Genomic DNA, 13,994 nt, shown 5'->3' on the forward strand with positions numbered 1-13,994 from the left:
ATAACTAAGATTGATAAAAATTTTAGCTTTTTAAATGTAATATTGCCACAAGTTGTGATAACTTAGTTTTTTTCTTTTTTTTTTTAATTGAGATATAGCTGAGTTTCTTTTTATTATGAGCTGTGTTTTCTTGGAGTAAATAGATTCTTGTGAAAGAAAGCTTAATTGAGACCTTAGCTGAAACATGAATTTTTATAAGAAGTAGTTTATGTTTTATTTTTAATATTCTGGAAGCCATTTCTATAGATTTGTCCTTTTCTCAACTAGCAAAAAGAGATTCTTATTTTTTTTGGTTCTTTAGGAGCTACTAAGTCACTTCTATCCATGCATTTAAAAAAAAATAAAGCTGCTACCACAAGATAGTCAGTTTTGTAGGTTTATTCATGAATTGATCTTATTTTTAAAATAGGATGATCATCTTGAGTCCAATAGTGGTTTTCATAAAAGTTAATTTTTTTATGATAGCACATAGACACTTGAAATGAATTCTGCAATATAGTGCAAAATTCAACAGCTTATTAAAAGGAGGCTTGATTAAGCAATGCCTGTTTTTTTTTTGCACAGTTGGAAAGTCAATGCTTTGCTATTTGAGAAATTTCTTTGTATATTTAGTCTCTTAAAAAAATATGGAGGCAGTCTTTTTCCTCCCTTCAGATATTCAGATTGTTTGGGGGCGAATTACTATAGGGAAAATTAAATTTTAAGCGAAAGGGTAAGTATAAAACAGACAGATTTTTCTAGTAAAGCAGTATGGTATATATAAGCATGGGGGAAATCTCAACCAGTTCACTGTTATAAAAATACCACGTGTGTGGCAACTAATATCAGGAAAAGTATTGGAATGATAAATGCCATACTGTGGTAGACATATACGTTAAGTTAAGGAGCTTGGACTTAGAAGGGAGGAGATCTGAGACTTAAGGAGGGCCTGAACTAGAGGAGTGGTAGAAGGAATGAGTTCCAGAAATATTAAAGAAGTCCAATCAGCAGGACATGGTGATAAATTGAATGTAGGAGATGAGATAGGAATCGAGGACCTGGCATGGGTGAATGGTGCTCCCACCTTAAATAGAAAGATAAGAGAAAGAGAAGGTTTGGGGGAAAATCTGATGTGTTCAGTGTTGTACAAGAGAGCCTGAGGTGCTTCTAGAGTCTGGTTGGAGACATCCATGTGACAGGATTATGTGGTGGGGCTTGGGGGAGCCTGAGGCTGAGAGTCATTAGTGTAATAGTGGCGGTTGCAACTATGTGATTAAGTATGATTACTCAGGCCAGACCTTAAGAAGAGTTTGGGGTTAAAGTAAGAAGAGTTTGGGTAAAGAAGAAGAAGAGTAAGAAGAGTTTGGGGTTAAAGATGTAGTTCTGGCACCACCTACATGGAATGGGCAGGCAGAAAAGAAAATTTTTTTTAAGAGAATACAGTGCCATAAAGACCAAAAAAGGAGACTTTTAAGGAGAGAGTGATAACATAAATTTAACAGCATTAATCCTAGTCATGTTGTTAAGTACACAGGAGAAATGTCATTGAGGTTTTCTTTTCTTTTCTTTTTAAAAAATATTTATCTATTTGGCTGCACCAGGTCTTAGTTGCAGCACGTGGGATCTTCATTGCCACACGCGGGATCTTTTAGTTGCGGCATGTGGGATCTTTAATTGTGGTATGCGGGACCTTTAGTTGCGGCATGCGGGATCTAGTTCCCTGACCAGGGATCGAACCCGGGGCCCCTGCATTGGGAGTGTGGAGACTTAGCCACAGGACCACCAGGGAAGTCGCAAGATTTTCTTTTTTTTTTTTAAAGCAGAATTTCAAGCATTTTGACCAAAAAGTAGATTTTCTATTTTGTTCAGCATCTATCAGCTAAAGAAAGATTTTTTTTTTTCACATCTTTAATACTTTTAAAAAAATTATATTTTTCTTGCTTCTTACCATTTGGGGCCTACTTTATTTCCTATTTTTCTCTATTTCTAATTTTCTTAAACTTGAAAGACTTACAGGACTATGGTTATGATCAACCTGCTGTAGACCAGTGTAAAACCTGACTCTTTTCTGTTTTGGTAAGTTTTTGATGTTGTCAGAATCGAAAATGACACTAAATCTGAATCTGTTTTGATGGTGACTCATTTAAAACATCAGTCTTTTTTTCTTTTTAAAAAAATCTTTATTGGAGTATAGTTGCTTTACAATGTTGTGTTAGTTTCTACTGTACAGCAAAGTGAATCAGCTACGTGTATACATATATCCCCATATCCCCTCCCTCTTACGTCTCCCTCCCATCCTTCCTATCGCATCCCTCTAGGTGGTCACAAAGCACTGAGCTGATCTCCCTGTGCTATGCAGCTGCTTCCCACTAGCTATCTATTTCATATTTGGTAGTGTATATATGTCAGTGCCACTCTCTCACTTCGTCCTAGCTTACCCTTATCCCTCCCTGTGTCCTCAAGTCCATTCTCTATGTCTGTTTCTTTATTCCTGTCCTGCCCCTAGGTTCTTCATAACTTTTTTAAAATTTTAGATTCCTTATATATGTGTTAGCATATGGTATTTGTTTCTCCCTTTCTGACTTACTTCACTCTGTATGACAGACTCTAGGTCCATACACCTCACTACGAATAACTCAATTTCATTTCTTTTTATGGCTGAGTAATATTAAATTGTATATATGTGCGACATCTTCTTTATCCATTCAACTGTTGATGGACACTTAGGTTGCTTCCATGTCCTGGCTATGGTAAATAGAACTGCAATGAACATTGTGGTACATGACTCTTTTTGAATTATGGTTTTCTCAGGGTATATGCCCTGTAGTGGGATTGCTGTGTCGTATGGTAGTTCTATTTGTAGTTTGTTTTTTTTTTTAACATCTTTATTTGAGTATAACTGTTTTACAATAGTGTGTTAGTTTCTCCTTTACAACAAAGTGAATCAGTTATACATATACATATGTTCCCATAACTCTTCCCTCTTGTGTCACCCTCCCTCCCACCCTCCCTATCCCACCCCTCTAGGTGGTCACAAAGCACAGAGGTGAACTCCCTGTGCTATGCTGCAGCTTCCCACTAGCTATCTAATTTACATTTGGTAGTGTGTATATGTCCCTGCCACTCTCTCACATTGTCACAGCTTACCCTTCCCCCTCCCCATATCCTCAAGTCCATGCTCTAGTAAGTCTGTGTTTTATTTCCGTCCTACCACTAATCTCTTCATGACATTTTTTTTCCTTAGAGTCCATATATATGTGTTAGCATACGGTATTTGTTTTTCTCCTTCTGACTTACTTCACTCTGTATGACATATTCCAGGTCTGTCCACCTCATTACAAATAACTCAGTTTCATTTCTTTTTATGGCTGAGTAATATTCCATTGTATATATGTGCCACATCTTCTTTATCCATTCATCTGTTGATGGACACTTAGGTTGCTTCCATGTCCTGGCTATTGTAAATAGAGCTGCAATGAACATTTTGGTACATGACTCTTTTTGAATTATGGTTTGCTCAGGGTATATGCCTAGTAGTGGGATTGCTGGGTCGTATGGTAGTTCTATTTGTAGTTTTTTAGGGAACCTCCATACTGTTCTCCATAGTGGCTGTATCAATTTACATTCCCACCAACAGTGTAAGAGGGTTCCCTTTTCTCTACACCCTCTCCAGCATTTATTGTTTGTAGATGTTGTGATGATATGGCCATTCTGATTGGTGTGATGTGATATCTCATTGTAGTTTTGATTTGCATTTCTCTTTTAAAAAAAAAGAAAAACAAATACCATATGATATCACTCATATGTAAAATCTAAAACAGCCAAACTCATGAAAACAGAGACTAGAATGGTGGTTACCAGGGACTGGGGAATGAGGGATGTAGGGGCATGTTGGTCAAAGGGTACAAACTTCCAGTTATTTGATGAATAAATTCTCAGGATCTAATGTACAGCATGGGGTTATAGTTAATAATACTGTGTTATAATCAAATAACTTATAAATTTATATGTCAATTATACCTCAATAAAGCTGAAATTTAAAAAAAATTAAAAATAAATAAAATAAAACCTCACAGTCTGCATGTGTTCTCACCTAGTTTATCTGATCTTCACAAAAATCTTGATAGGACAGATTGTAATCTTCATTTCTCATTTCTATCAAGTTAAGGAATCTGCTTCCTTAATTGCATTACTGATCCAAAGAGAGCTCTTAGTTTTTTGTTTTATTGAGGATATATCTAAAATGTTACAGCTGAAATGGGAAGTAGCCTCATGGCACAGGGAGATCAGCTCGGTGCTTTGTGACCACCTAGAGGGGTGGGATAGGGAGGGTGGGAGGCAGAGAGACGCAAGAGGGAGGAGATAGGGGGATATATATATATATATATATATACATATAGCTGATTCACTTTGTTATACAGCAGAAACTAACACACCATTGTAAAGCAGTTATACTCCCATATAGATGTTAAAAAAGTTTTTTTTAAACAAAATTTACAGCTGAAAAGAGCCTTAGAGACCACCTCTTCTAATTGCTTCATTTTACAAATGGGAAAGCAGGCCTAAAGAGAGAAAATCATTTGCTTAATATCATGTTAGCAGGAAAAGCAAAACCACGATCTAGAACCCAGCTTTCCTGACTCCCGGTCCCTATAATAAGAACCACAGTTTAATTTGCATTACAAGTAAAATCAGGCCATGCTCCCCTGTGTTTGATAGTCTCCTATTGCTTTTGTCTCTTGGAAATAGTGTGCAGTTCGTGCAGCCACAGAAGGTAGAACTCTCATCTTGGAAGGCTTGGAAAAGGCGGAGAGGAATGTTCTTCCTGTTTTGAACAACTTGCTGGAAAATAGGGAGATGCAGCTTGAAGATGGACGCTTCCTGATGTCTGCCCAGCGTTACGACAAACTTCTGCAAGTAAGAAAAGAAAAATTTGACTGCTTTGCCTTAGCTGTTGAGCTGTGGGTTGGCCATTTGTTGTATAAGACATGATGGTGTCCGAAGGCGGACAAATGTTCAGATGGCGCACATCCTGGGCAAACTGCCTGAAGTCAGTCATGCGTTTGCAGTTTTGTACGGCTCTTCTGTTTTCCACATCGCGTTAGAAGACCTCCCAGAATCTTACTTCTGTTTGCCTATCTAATAACTATTTTTTCTTTCTCTTTTTTCTCCTTTTAATTCTTCTTCCCTTTCTCCCTCCTTTTCCATCGTCTTTTTCCCTTCTCTTCTTTCTCTCAACAAGGCTAATAGCTTCTAGACTGTGCTGGGCACCAGGAAGACAAAGCTGAATAAAGTCCACTTGTTGGGTTCAAGAAGCTCAAAGCCCAGTAAATATTGACAGAAATGAGTAAAATATTTAAAGATACCCTGAAGGTTCCAGCTACCAGCATCGCCTGCCTGAGTTGTTTGTAAGAGCTTCGCAACTGGAACCCCTGCTTCCATCCTGGCTCCCCCAGGGCAATTAGTGGTCGCTTTAAAACACGAGGCAGAACAGGTCATTCCTCTGCTATAAACCTCTAATGCCTTCCTGCCCTACTCAGAATATAATCTAAAATCCTCACAGTGGAATACAGGGTCTTGGGTGATCTGGGCCATTACTGCCTCTTTGGCCTTATCTCCTTCTATCCTTCTCCTTTTTCATTCCACTGCAGCCGCTAGTGTCCTTTTTATTGTACCATAAACTGCTGGATATGCATTATCCTATCTTATCAGTGCTTCGCACGGGCACTTTGCTCTTCTGGAATGGTTTTCTCCCAGATATCTGCCTGGCTCACTCCTCTACCCCTGTCAAGTCTTTGCTCAAATGTAATACAGGCATACCTTGTTACATTGCACTTTGCTCTAGTGTGCTTTGCAGATATGGTGTTATGTACGAATTGAAGGTTTGTGGCAACCCTGCATCAGACAATTCAGTGGACACCATTTTTCTAACAGCATTTGCTTACTTCATGTCTCTGTGTTGCCTTTTGATAATTGTGACAATATTTCAAACTTTTTCATTGTTATTGTATTCGTTATGGTGATCTGTGATCAGTGATCTTTAACGTAACTGTTGCAGTTGTTTGGGGGCTCCTCGAACCACACCCATGTAAGATGGTGAACTTCATCAATAAATGTGTGTTCTGACAGCTCCACTGATCATCTGTTTGTTCCCCACTTTTTGTCCCTCTTCTTGGGTCTCCCTATTCCCTGAGACACAACAATATTGAAATTAGGGCAGTTAATAATCCTACAGTGGCCTCTAAGTGTTCAAGTGAAAGGAAAAGTCACTTGTCTCTCACTTTAAATCAAAAGCTAGAAGTGATTAAGCTTAATGAGGAAGGCATATTGAAAGCTGAGACAGGCCAAGAGCTAGGCCTCTTGCCCCGGTTAGCCAAGTTGTGAGTGCAAAGGAAAAGTTCATGCAGGAAAGTAAAAGTGTTACTCCAGTGAACACACAAATGGTAAGAAAGAGAAACAGCCTTATTGCTGAAGAAAATTTTAGTGGCCTGGATAGAAGATCACACCAGCCACAACATTCCCTTAAGCCAAAGCCTAATCCAGAGGAAGGTCCTAACTCTCTTCAATTCTTTGAAGGCTGAGAGAGGTGAGGAAACTGCAGAAGAAAAATTTGAAGTTAGCAGAGGTTGGTTCATGAGGTTTAAGGAAAGAAGCTGTGTCCATAAAGTAAAAGTGCAAAGTGAAGCAGCAAGTACTTATGTAGAAGCTATAGCAAGTTATCCATAAGATTTGGCTAAGATAATTAATGAAGGTGGCTACACCAAACATCAGAGTCTCTGTGTAGATGAAACAGCCTTTTATTGGAAGAAGATGCCATCTAGGAACTCATAGCTAGAGAGAAGTCGATGTCTGTCTTCAGAGCTTCAAAGGACAGGCTGACTCTCTTGTTAGGGGCTAATGCAACTGGTGACTTTAAGTTGAAGCTAATGTTCATTTACCATTCTGAAAATCCTAGGGCCTTTAAGAATTACGTTACATCTACTCTGCCTGTGCTCTAACAAAGCCTGGATGATAGCACATCTGTTTACAGCATGGTTTATTGTTAAGCTCACTGTTGAGACCTACTGCTCAGAAAAAAAAAATTCCTTTCAAAATATTACTGTTCATTGACAATGCGTCTGGTCACCCAAGAGCTCTGATGGAGATGTACGATGAAATTCACATTGTTTTCATGCCTACTAACACAACATTCATTCTGCAGTCCACGGATCAAGGAGTAATCTCTACTTTCAAGTCTTATTATTTAAGCAATACATTTTGTAAGGGTATAGCTGCCGTAGTAATTCCTCTGACGTATCTGGGCAAAGTAAATTGAAAACCTTCTGGAAAGGATTTGCTATTGTAGATGCCATTAAGGACATTTATGATTCATAGGAAGAGCTCAAAATATCAACGTTAACAGGAGTTTGGAAGAAGTTGACTCCAACTCTCACGGATGACTTTGAGACGTTCAAGAGTTCAGTGGAGGAAGTAACTGCAGAGGTGACAGAAATAGCAAGAAAACTAGAATTAGAAGTGGAGCCCAAAGATGTGACTGAACTGCTGCAATCTCATGATAAAACTTTAACAGATGAGGAGTTGCTTGTTTCGGATGAGCAAAGAAAATGGTTTCTTGAGTTGGAATCTGCTCCTGATGAAGATGCTGGAAAGGTTGTTTAAAGGACAGCATATGATTTAGAATTTAGAACGTAAACTTAGTTGATAAAGCAGAAGCAGGGTTCGAGAGGATTGCCTCCAATTTTGAAGGAAGTTCTACTGTGGGTCAAATACTATCAAACAGCAGTGCCTGCTACAGAGAGTCAATTGATGCAGCGAGCTTCACTGTGGCCTTATTTTAGGGAACTGCCACGGCCTCCCCAGCCTGCAGCAGCCACCATCCTCATCAGTCAGCAGCCACCAACACCAAGGCAAGATCCTCTACCAGCGCAAAGCTGACTGCCCACTGAAGGCTCAGAAGATGGTTAGCATTTTTTAGCAATAAAATATTTTTTAATTAAGGTATGTGCATGTTTTAGACTAACGCTGTTGCATACTTCATAGACTACAGTGTAGCGTAAACGTAACTTTTGTACGAACTGGAAAACCAAAAAATTTTTGTGACTCACTTTATTGCGATACGTGTTTTACTGTGGTGGTCTGAAACCGAACCTGCAGTATCTCCGAGGTCTGCCTGTATTACCAATGAAGCCTGCCCTCACCCTTTTATTAAATCCTTCAATGTGCCCTCTGCCCCCATACTCCTTTACTCTGCTCTATATTTTTCCACAGAGTCTTCTAATATCCCTCATGATTTATTTACTTATGTTTTTAGCTCATTGTCTGCCCCCCTCTACTAGATCGTACTTTCACTAGGCCAGGAATTTTGTCATTGTTCTTATCTCGAACTTTAGAACCATGTCTGGCACATGGTAGGTGCTCAAAGACTATATGTTGAATTAATGAATAAGTGCAATGAAGTCTTTAGATGCCTTGATACAAGAGGGTATAAAGAGGACAACAGCAAGGGACTGGGGGGGCTCTTCAAAGGCTGAAGAACAGTGAAGAGACATTGGAAGGGTCAGGCAGAGAAGGAAGGCATGACATTTAACAGGTGACTGCTGTGGACCAGGTACTTTCATTTTCACATGCATTATCGCATTTAACTTTCCTAACAGCCAGAGTAATATCGGTGATATTATTTCCACTTTATAGATGAGACAACTGAGGCTCAGAGGGTACGATAACAAGTTTCTGGTCACTTAGCTAGAATGTACACCAAGCACTAGAGCCAGGATTTGTGACTCCGAAATCTACGCTGTTTCCGGTCTCAGCTCCACCATATAGTAGTTGCAGGAATGTGGGCAAGTTATGTAACTCCTTTGAACGTCAGTTTATTCATCCATGAAAAGGAATTAAATGTCTATTTGGATTCTGGTGAAAAGCAAATGAGAAAACTTCATGGAGAGTGCTTATCATGTATTAAGTTTTCAGAGACTGTTACTTATTATTATTAATATACCTTGGTAGAAATATATCCATAAACAGTTATTTACTGAAGGTCCCTGGGAAGTCTCTGCTCTGCTGGTGGTGTACCCCTCTAGAACTACCATTTTACGACTTCTAGCTTGAACCAGTTCTTTTCCTTGCCCTTCCGACGGTTCCTTTGTGTTATTGACTAGGGTCTAGAGATCTGACCCACATTGCCTTTGTTCCTGGATGCTCCTCCTTTCAAACACCAGTCTTCATTTTGTGAGCCTTCCCTGGTATCCTGTTCCTGATTCCAGTTTGGTCCCTTCCTTGACAGTTTGGCTTCAAGAGCATTCTCAGATACAGTTTGCCCAGCAGTCAGGATATAAATTCCTTAGCCTGGCTCTTGTAGTTGTGATCTCTATCATTACGCTGTAATTTTTGATTTCCTACTCTTTTAGGATCATACCAAAACAGAATTGGATGCTTGGAAGATTGTCCGAGTTAGTGAAGATTTCCGAGTGATCGCCTTGGGTTTGCCAGTACCTAGGTACTCGGGGAATCCATTAGATCCCCCACTCCGGTCTCGATTTCAAGCCAGAGATATTTATTATCTACCCTTCCAGGTAAGTAGGAACAAGGATAATTTATTTTATTTTAAAATTTTTATTTATTTTTAATTGAAGGATAGCTGATTTACAATATTAGTTTCAGGTGTTCAACGTAGTGATTCGATATTTTCATAGATTATACTTCATTTAAAGTTATTCTAAAATATTGTCTACGTTCCCTGTGCTTGTAGCTTATTTTATACATAGTAGCTTATATCTCTTAATCCCCTCTTCCGTCTTGCCCCTCTTCCCTTAAGGACAATTTATTTTTTAAATAGTTTTCCTATTTATAATAAATTCAATTACTATAAAAATGTTACTATGTTTGTAGATGTCCCCCTCAGTAGTTGATGGAAAGAAAAATGGATATAAAGGTAAAGAAAATCTCTGGAAACTAGAAAGAAAAGTTATTGTGGTATTATTTGTCTGAATTTTTTTTTTTTTTTTTTTCTTTGCGGTACGCGGGCCTCTCACCACTGTGGCCTCTCCCGTTGCGGAGCACAGGCTCCAGACGCTCAGGCCCAGCGGCCACGGCTCACGGGCCCAGCCACTCCGCGTCATGTGGGATCCTCCCGGACCGGGGCACGAACCCATATCCCCTGCATCAGCAGGTGGACTCCCAACCACTGCACCACCAGGGAAACCCTGAAAGATTTTTTTAAAAGACCAACTCTTTTAGAAATGACATGTATCAATAATGATTTTTTGCTATTAATTACATAGTGTCTGCTTAATTAAAAGTTTGAATTATGTCTGTCAAACATTTGCATTTAATCTGTTACATTCCTTATTAATCAATTTGATATGTTTTATGTTATTTTAGGACCAACTTAAACTGTTGTATTCAGTTGGAGCCAATGTTTCTGCTGAGAAGTAAGTATTTCATATATATATATGGACACTTAACATTGAATTTGTTTTGCCCATTCATTGATCAACTGATTCATTCATTCATTCAACAACTGTTTGAAGAATTTTTCAGTAGCTATGGAACCAGCTAATGATAAAGTTAATAAGACACGATCTTTGATGGCAAGAAACTCAAGATCTAGTAGAGTTTACAGATGTGTGTATAAATACCTCACTTTAACACAGTGTGGTAAGGGCCATAATTTCAGAGTATTGGGGGATGTTGTGGTTGAGACTTTATAAGGGCTTCACAAAGGCATTGGCATTTGAGATGGGTCCTAAAGAATGAGTAGGCTTCTGACTGATAGAGAATGGAATTAAGGAATTCTAAGAAAAGTTTTTAAAGCATGGCATGAGAGTATATGCCTTATTCTTGGGTCTATGAAAAGCTCCTGGAGGCTGGAGTTTGGATTTAGATTGGAAAATGTGGGAAGTGACGCTAGCAGAGTAGTTTTGGACCAGGTTATGAAAAACCTCACATATTGGGACAGATTTAAGAAATATATCTGTGAACCTAATCAGCTTGAGTTTGAAATGGAATATTATAATATGGAACTATTCCCTAAGAATTAAATAGTGGATGTCAACTTTTTCGAGTAATTAAATTGGCCCAGCTATTTTATATTTAGCAGGCTTTATGTATTATAACTATTAGAATAAAATTTAATATCACTTCTTGTTTTCCCCTAGAATTTCTCAACTCTTATCCTTTGCCACCACTCTCTGTTCCCAAGAATCTTCTACTCTTGGACTTCCAGATTTTCCTTTAGATAGTTTACCAGCTGCAGTTCAAATCCTGGTATGTATAAAATAAATTAATGACTGGTATACCCAAATGTGGCAAAGAAAACTTAAAAGTTAACCCTTGGAGATGTAATCATTTCCATTTGCCTTGTTATACTCTTCTATAAATATTGCAAGGCCTGAGATTAATTTGCTGTGCAGCCCAGGAAACTGTGCAGAGACCAGTGATGTGTTCTGAGTCCTTAAAGAGCTTACAGCCTTGGACGGGGGAAGGTAGACATGCAGCTCAGGTGAAAGTTCCACAGAGGGAAGGAGGACTTCTACCTGATTCATGCAGAGGGCTGCAGCAGTGTAAGTCATGCCTCAGACTCACCCCAACCTGAGGCAGGGGAGCTGGGACTTTCACACTCAGCACCATCAGTCTCACTGGTTAGTAATCGTCCCGGGGGCACACGTTCCCAGGCACTAGCTGCTCTCCCACTCTGGGAGCCAAACTGGCTCCAGGAGCTCAAGGGCAGTTTTCTTGGAAAAACCTGCAGCAGCTGGCTGTTGGAAGGGAAAGCTGGGAGGCACATGAAGGAGGAAAATGGGTAAGGGGATTTGGTGGAAAACAGACGTTGTCCACCGCAGTTTCACGAAGGTCATGACAGTAGTGTCTGGAGTGTTCGCTGGGCAGAGGAAACAGCATGGGCCAAAGGTGTTAAATCACAAAAGGGCCTGGTGTGTTTTTCGGAGAATGATAATAAATTCTATCACTGGAGCAAGCATGTGTGCCGAAGAGAAAGGTTAGGACCTTACTGTGAAGTGTTTCGCATGGTGAGTGAAGTTGTCTGGATTTTCTGGCGTGGAAGAAGTGGCCCATTAGACATTATGAAGTAGATGGGATGTGTGGCAATCAGATGTATGTTGGAGGAAGACACCTCTGCTGGCAGCGAGGTGAGGTGGGGGGGGGGCGTGGATGTGCAGAGAACAGGTAGGAGACTGTGCTAAGGAGAGCATAATCCAAGGTAGTAGTGACACCACTTAGACAAGAGACTTATTTTTAATCTCTCGTTGCTTTTTTTTTTTTGCGGTACGCGGGCCTCTCACTGCTGTGGCCTCTCCCGTTGCGGAGCACAGGCTCCGGACGCGCAGGCTCAGCGGCCACGGCTCACGGGGCCCAGTCGCTCCGCGGCACGTGGGATCTTCCTGGACCAGGGCACGAACCTGTGACCCCTGCATCAGCAGGCGGACTCTCAACCACTGCGCCACCAGGGAAGCCCTCTCGTTGCTTTTTATTTTACGTTTCCTGAGGGTCAGTGAGTTAGGTTTCCCAGGTATTGTTTACACCGTTCTGTACATCTGGAACAGCATTTTTCCTCCTATTTATCACATCTTCTACTTTTCATTCTTTTTGTTTTTTCCTTGGAACTTTTTACTTTGAAAATTCTCAGATCTAAGAAAAAGTTCAAAAATAGCAAAACGTAAATCCATAATCCCTTTAACTAGAATCACCAACTTTTAACATACTGCCACTTTTGTTTGCACTTTCTCTTTTTTTTCTAAACAATTCTGAAAGTAAATTGTAGTCAGAATTCTTAAGTACTTCAGTATGCAACTTCTAAGAATTAGAACATTCTTCTACATAACCAGAACACCGTTATCACACCCCTCAGTGTGTTAACAATCATTCTGTAATGTCATCTAACAGACAGTCCATATTGAAATTTCCCTGGTTGTCCTTGTTAGTAGACTTTTTAAAGTAGGGTAAACCGAATTGGGAAAGCAATTTTTGGGGAAGGATTTGAGGATAATGAACACTTTCTAACTTTGTAGTTATAACAGTGAAGCTAGGAGTATGTGGATGAGATTAACTCAGATTAGGAGTAGAGGAAAAAGAGAAGGTACTTCGGAATGAGTAGGATAGGGAAGTGTGTTCAGACATGTAGTTTCAGATATGATGAATGGGAGTCTATGGGACATCCATATAGTTGCATCTAATGGGCAATTGAGAGTTTAGGTCTAGAGCTCAAGTAAAAGGTCAGGACTGGAGACAGAGACATGGAAGCCATCAACACATGCACGGCAGCTGAAAGATGAGAGTAGGTGAGTTTACCAAGGGAAGGGGTGTGGAACAGGAAGAGTAAACAATGAATATCTGCCTTTGCAGACTTCTGGAAAACATGAGAAACTTATTGGGTATTGTTTATAATGCAAGTTCAATGTCATATGTACATTTTGGTTAAATTTACTGTGATTATTTTAGGTGTTCTTCATTCCTATGTATTTTTCCTCCTAAATAGGATTCCTTTCCTATGATGTCCATCGAACATGCAATCCAGTGGCTTTACCCATACACAGTTTTACTAGGACATGAAGGGAAGATGGCTGTGGAAGTTGTTTTAAAAGTAAGTATCTGATGGGGATATATGTATGTGTATAGCTGATTCACTTTGTTATAAAGCAGAAACTAACACACCATTGTAGAGCAATTATACTCCAATAACGATGTTTAAAAAAAATATGTATCTGCTTCACTTTCTTTCCTTACCTTTCCCATTTTCTCTTCTTGTCCCTTCTTTTCCCTTCTTCTCATCTCTCTTACCCTTCTTTCCTACTTTTCTTTCTCCATCTTTCTTTCTTTCCCTTGTCTTCTCTTCTTTTCCACATGTGGAGGCATTGTCATGTCAGTAATGGGGCGTAAACATTCCTTCTGCACTTATTAGTAGGCATTCTACACTAAGGAAGAGCTTTTTCTTCTCCTCCATGTATTTATTTATTCATTTATATCAATATGCACTTATGGATCCCTATTTTATTCAGTGG

General features: G+C 39.5%; 1 protein-coding gene across 2 annotated transcripts in view; it reads left to right on the top strand.

Annotated features, from left to right (window-relative positions):
* The window catches only part of VWA8 (von Willebrand factor A domain containing 8), a 345,450-nt gene that overhangs the window by 57,095 nt on the left and 274,361 nt on the right, over window positions 1-13,994 (top strand). For both annotated transcript variants that reach the window (XM_059041719.2, XM_067016182.1), the window contains exons 5-9: window positions 4,729-4,896; window positions 9,387-9,551; window positions 10,360-10,409; window positions 11,136-11,244; window positions 13,472-13,576. In XM_059041719.2, coding sequence (XP_058897702.1) covers window positions 4,729-4,896; window positions 9,387-9,551; window positions 10,360-10,409; window positions 11,136-11,244; window positions 13,472-13,576 — 597 coding nt within the window. The remainder of the gene's footprint in view (window positions 1-4,728; window positions 4,897-9,386; window positions 9,552-10,359; window positions 10,410-11,135; window positions 11,245-13,471; window positions 13,577-13,994) is intronic.

Source organism: Kogia breviceps, chromosome 16, assembly GCF_026419965.1.
Source record: "Kogia breviceps isolate mKogBre1 chromosome 16, mKogBre1 haplotype 1, whole genome shotgun sequence".
Classification (NCBI taxonomy): Eukaryota; Metazoa; Chordata; class Mammalia; order Artiodactyla; family Physeteridae; genus Kogia; species Kogia breviceps.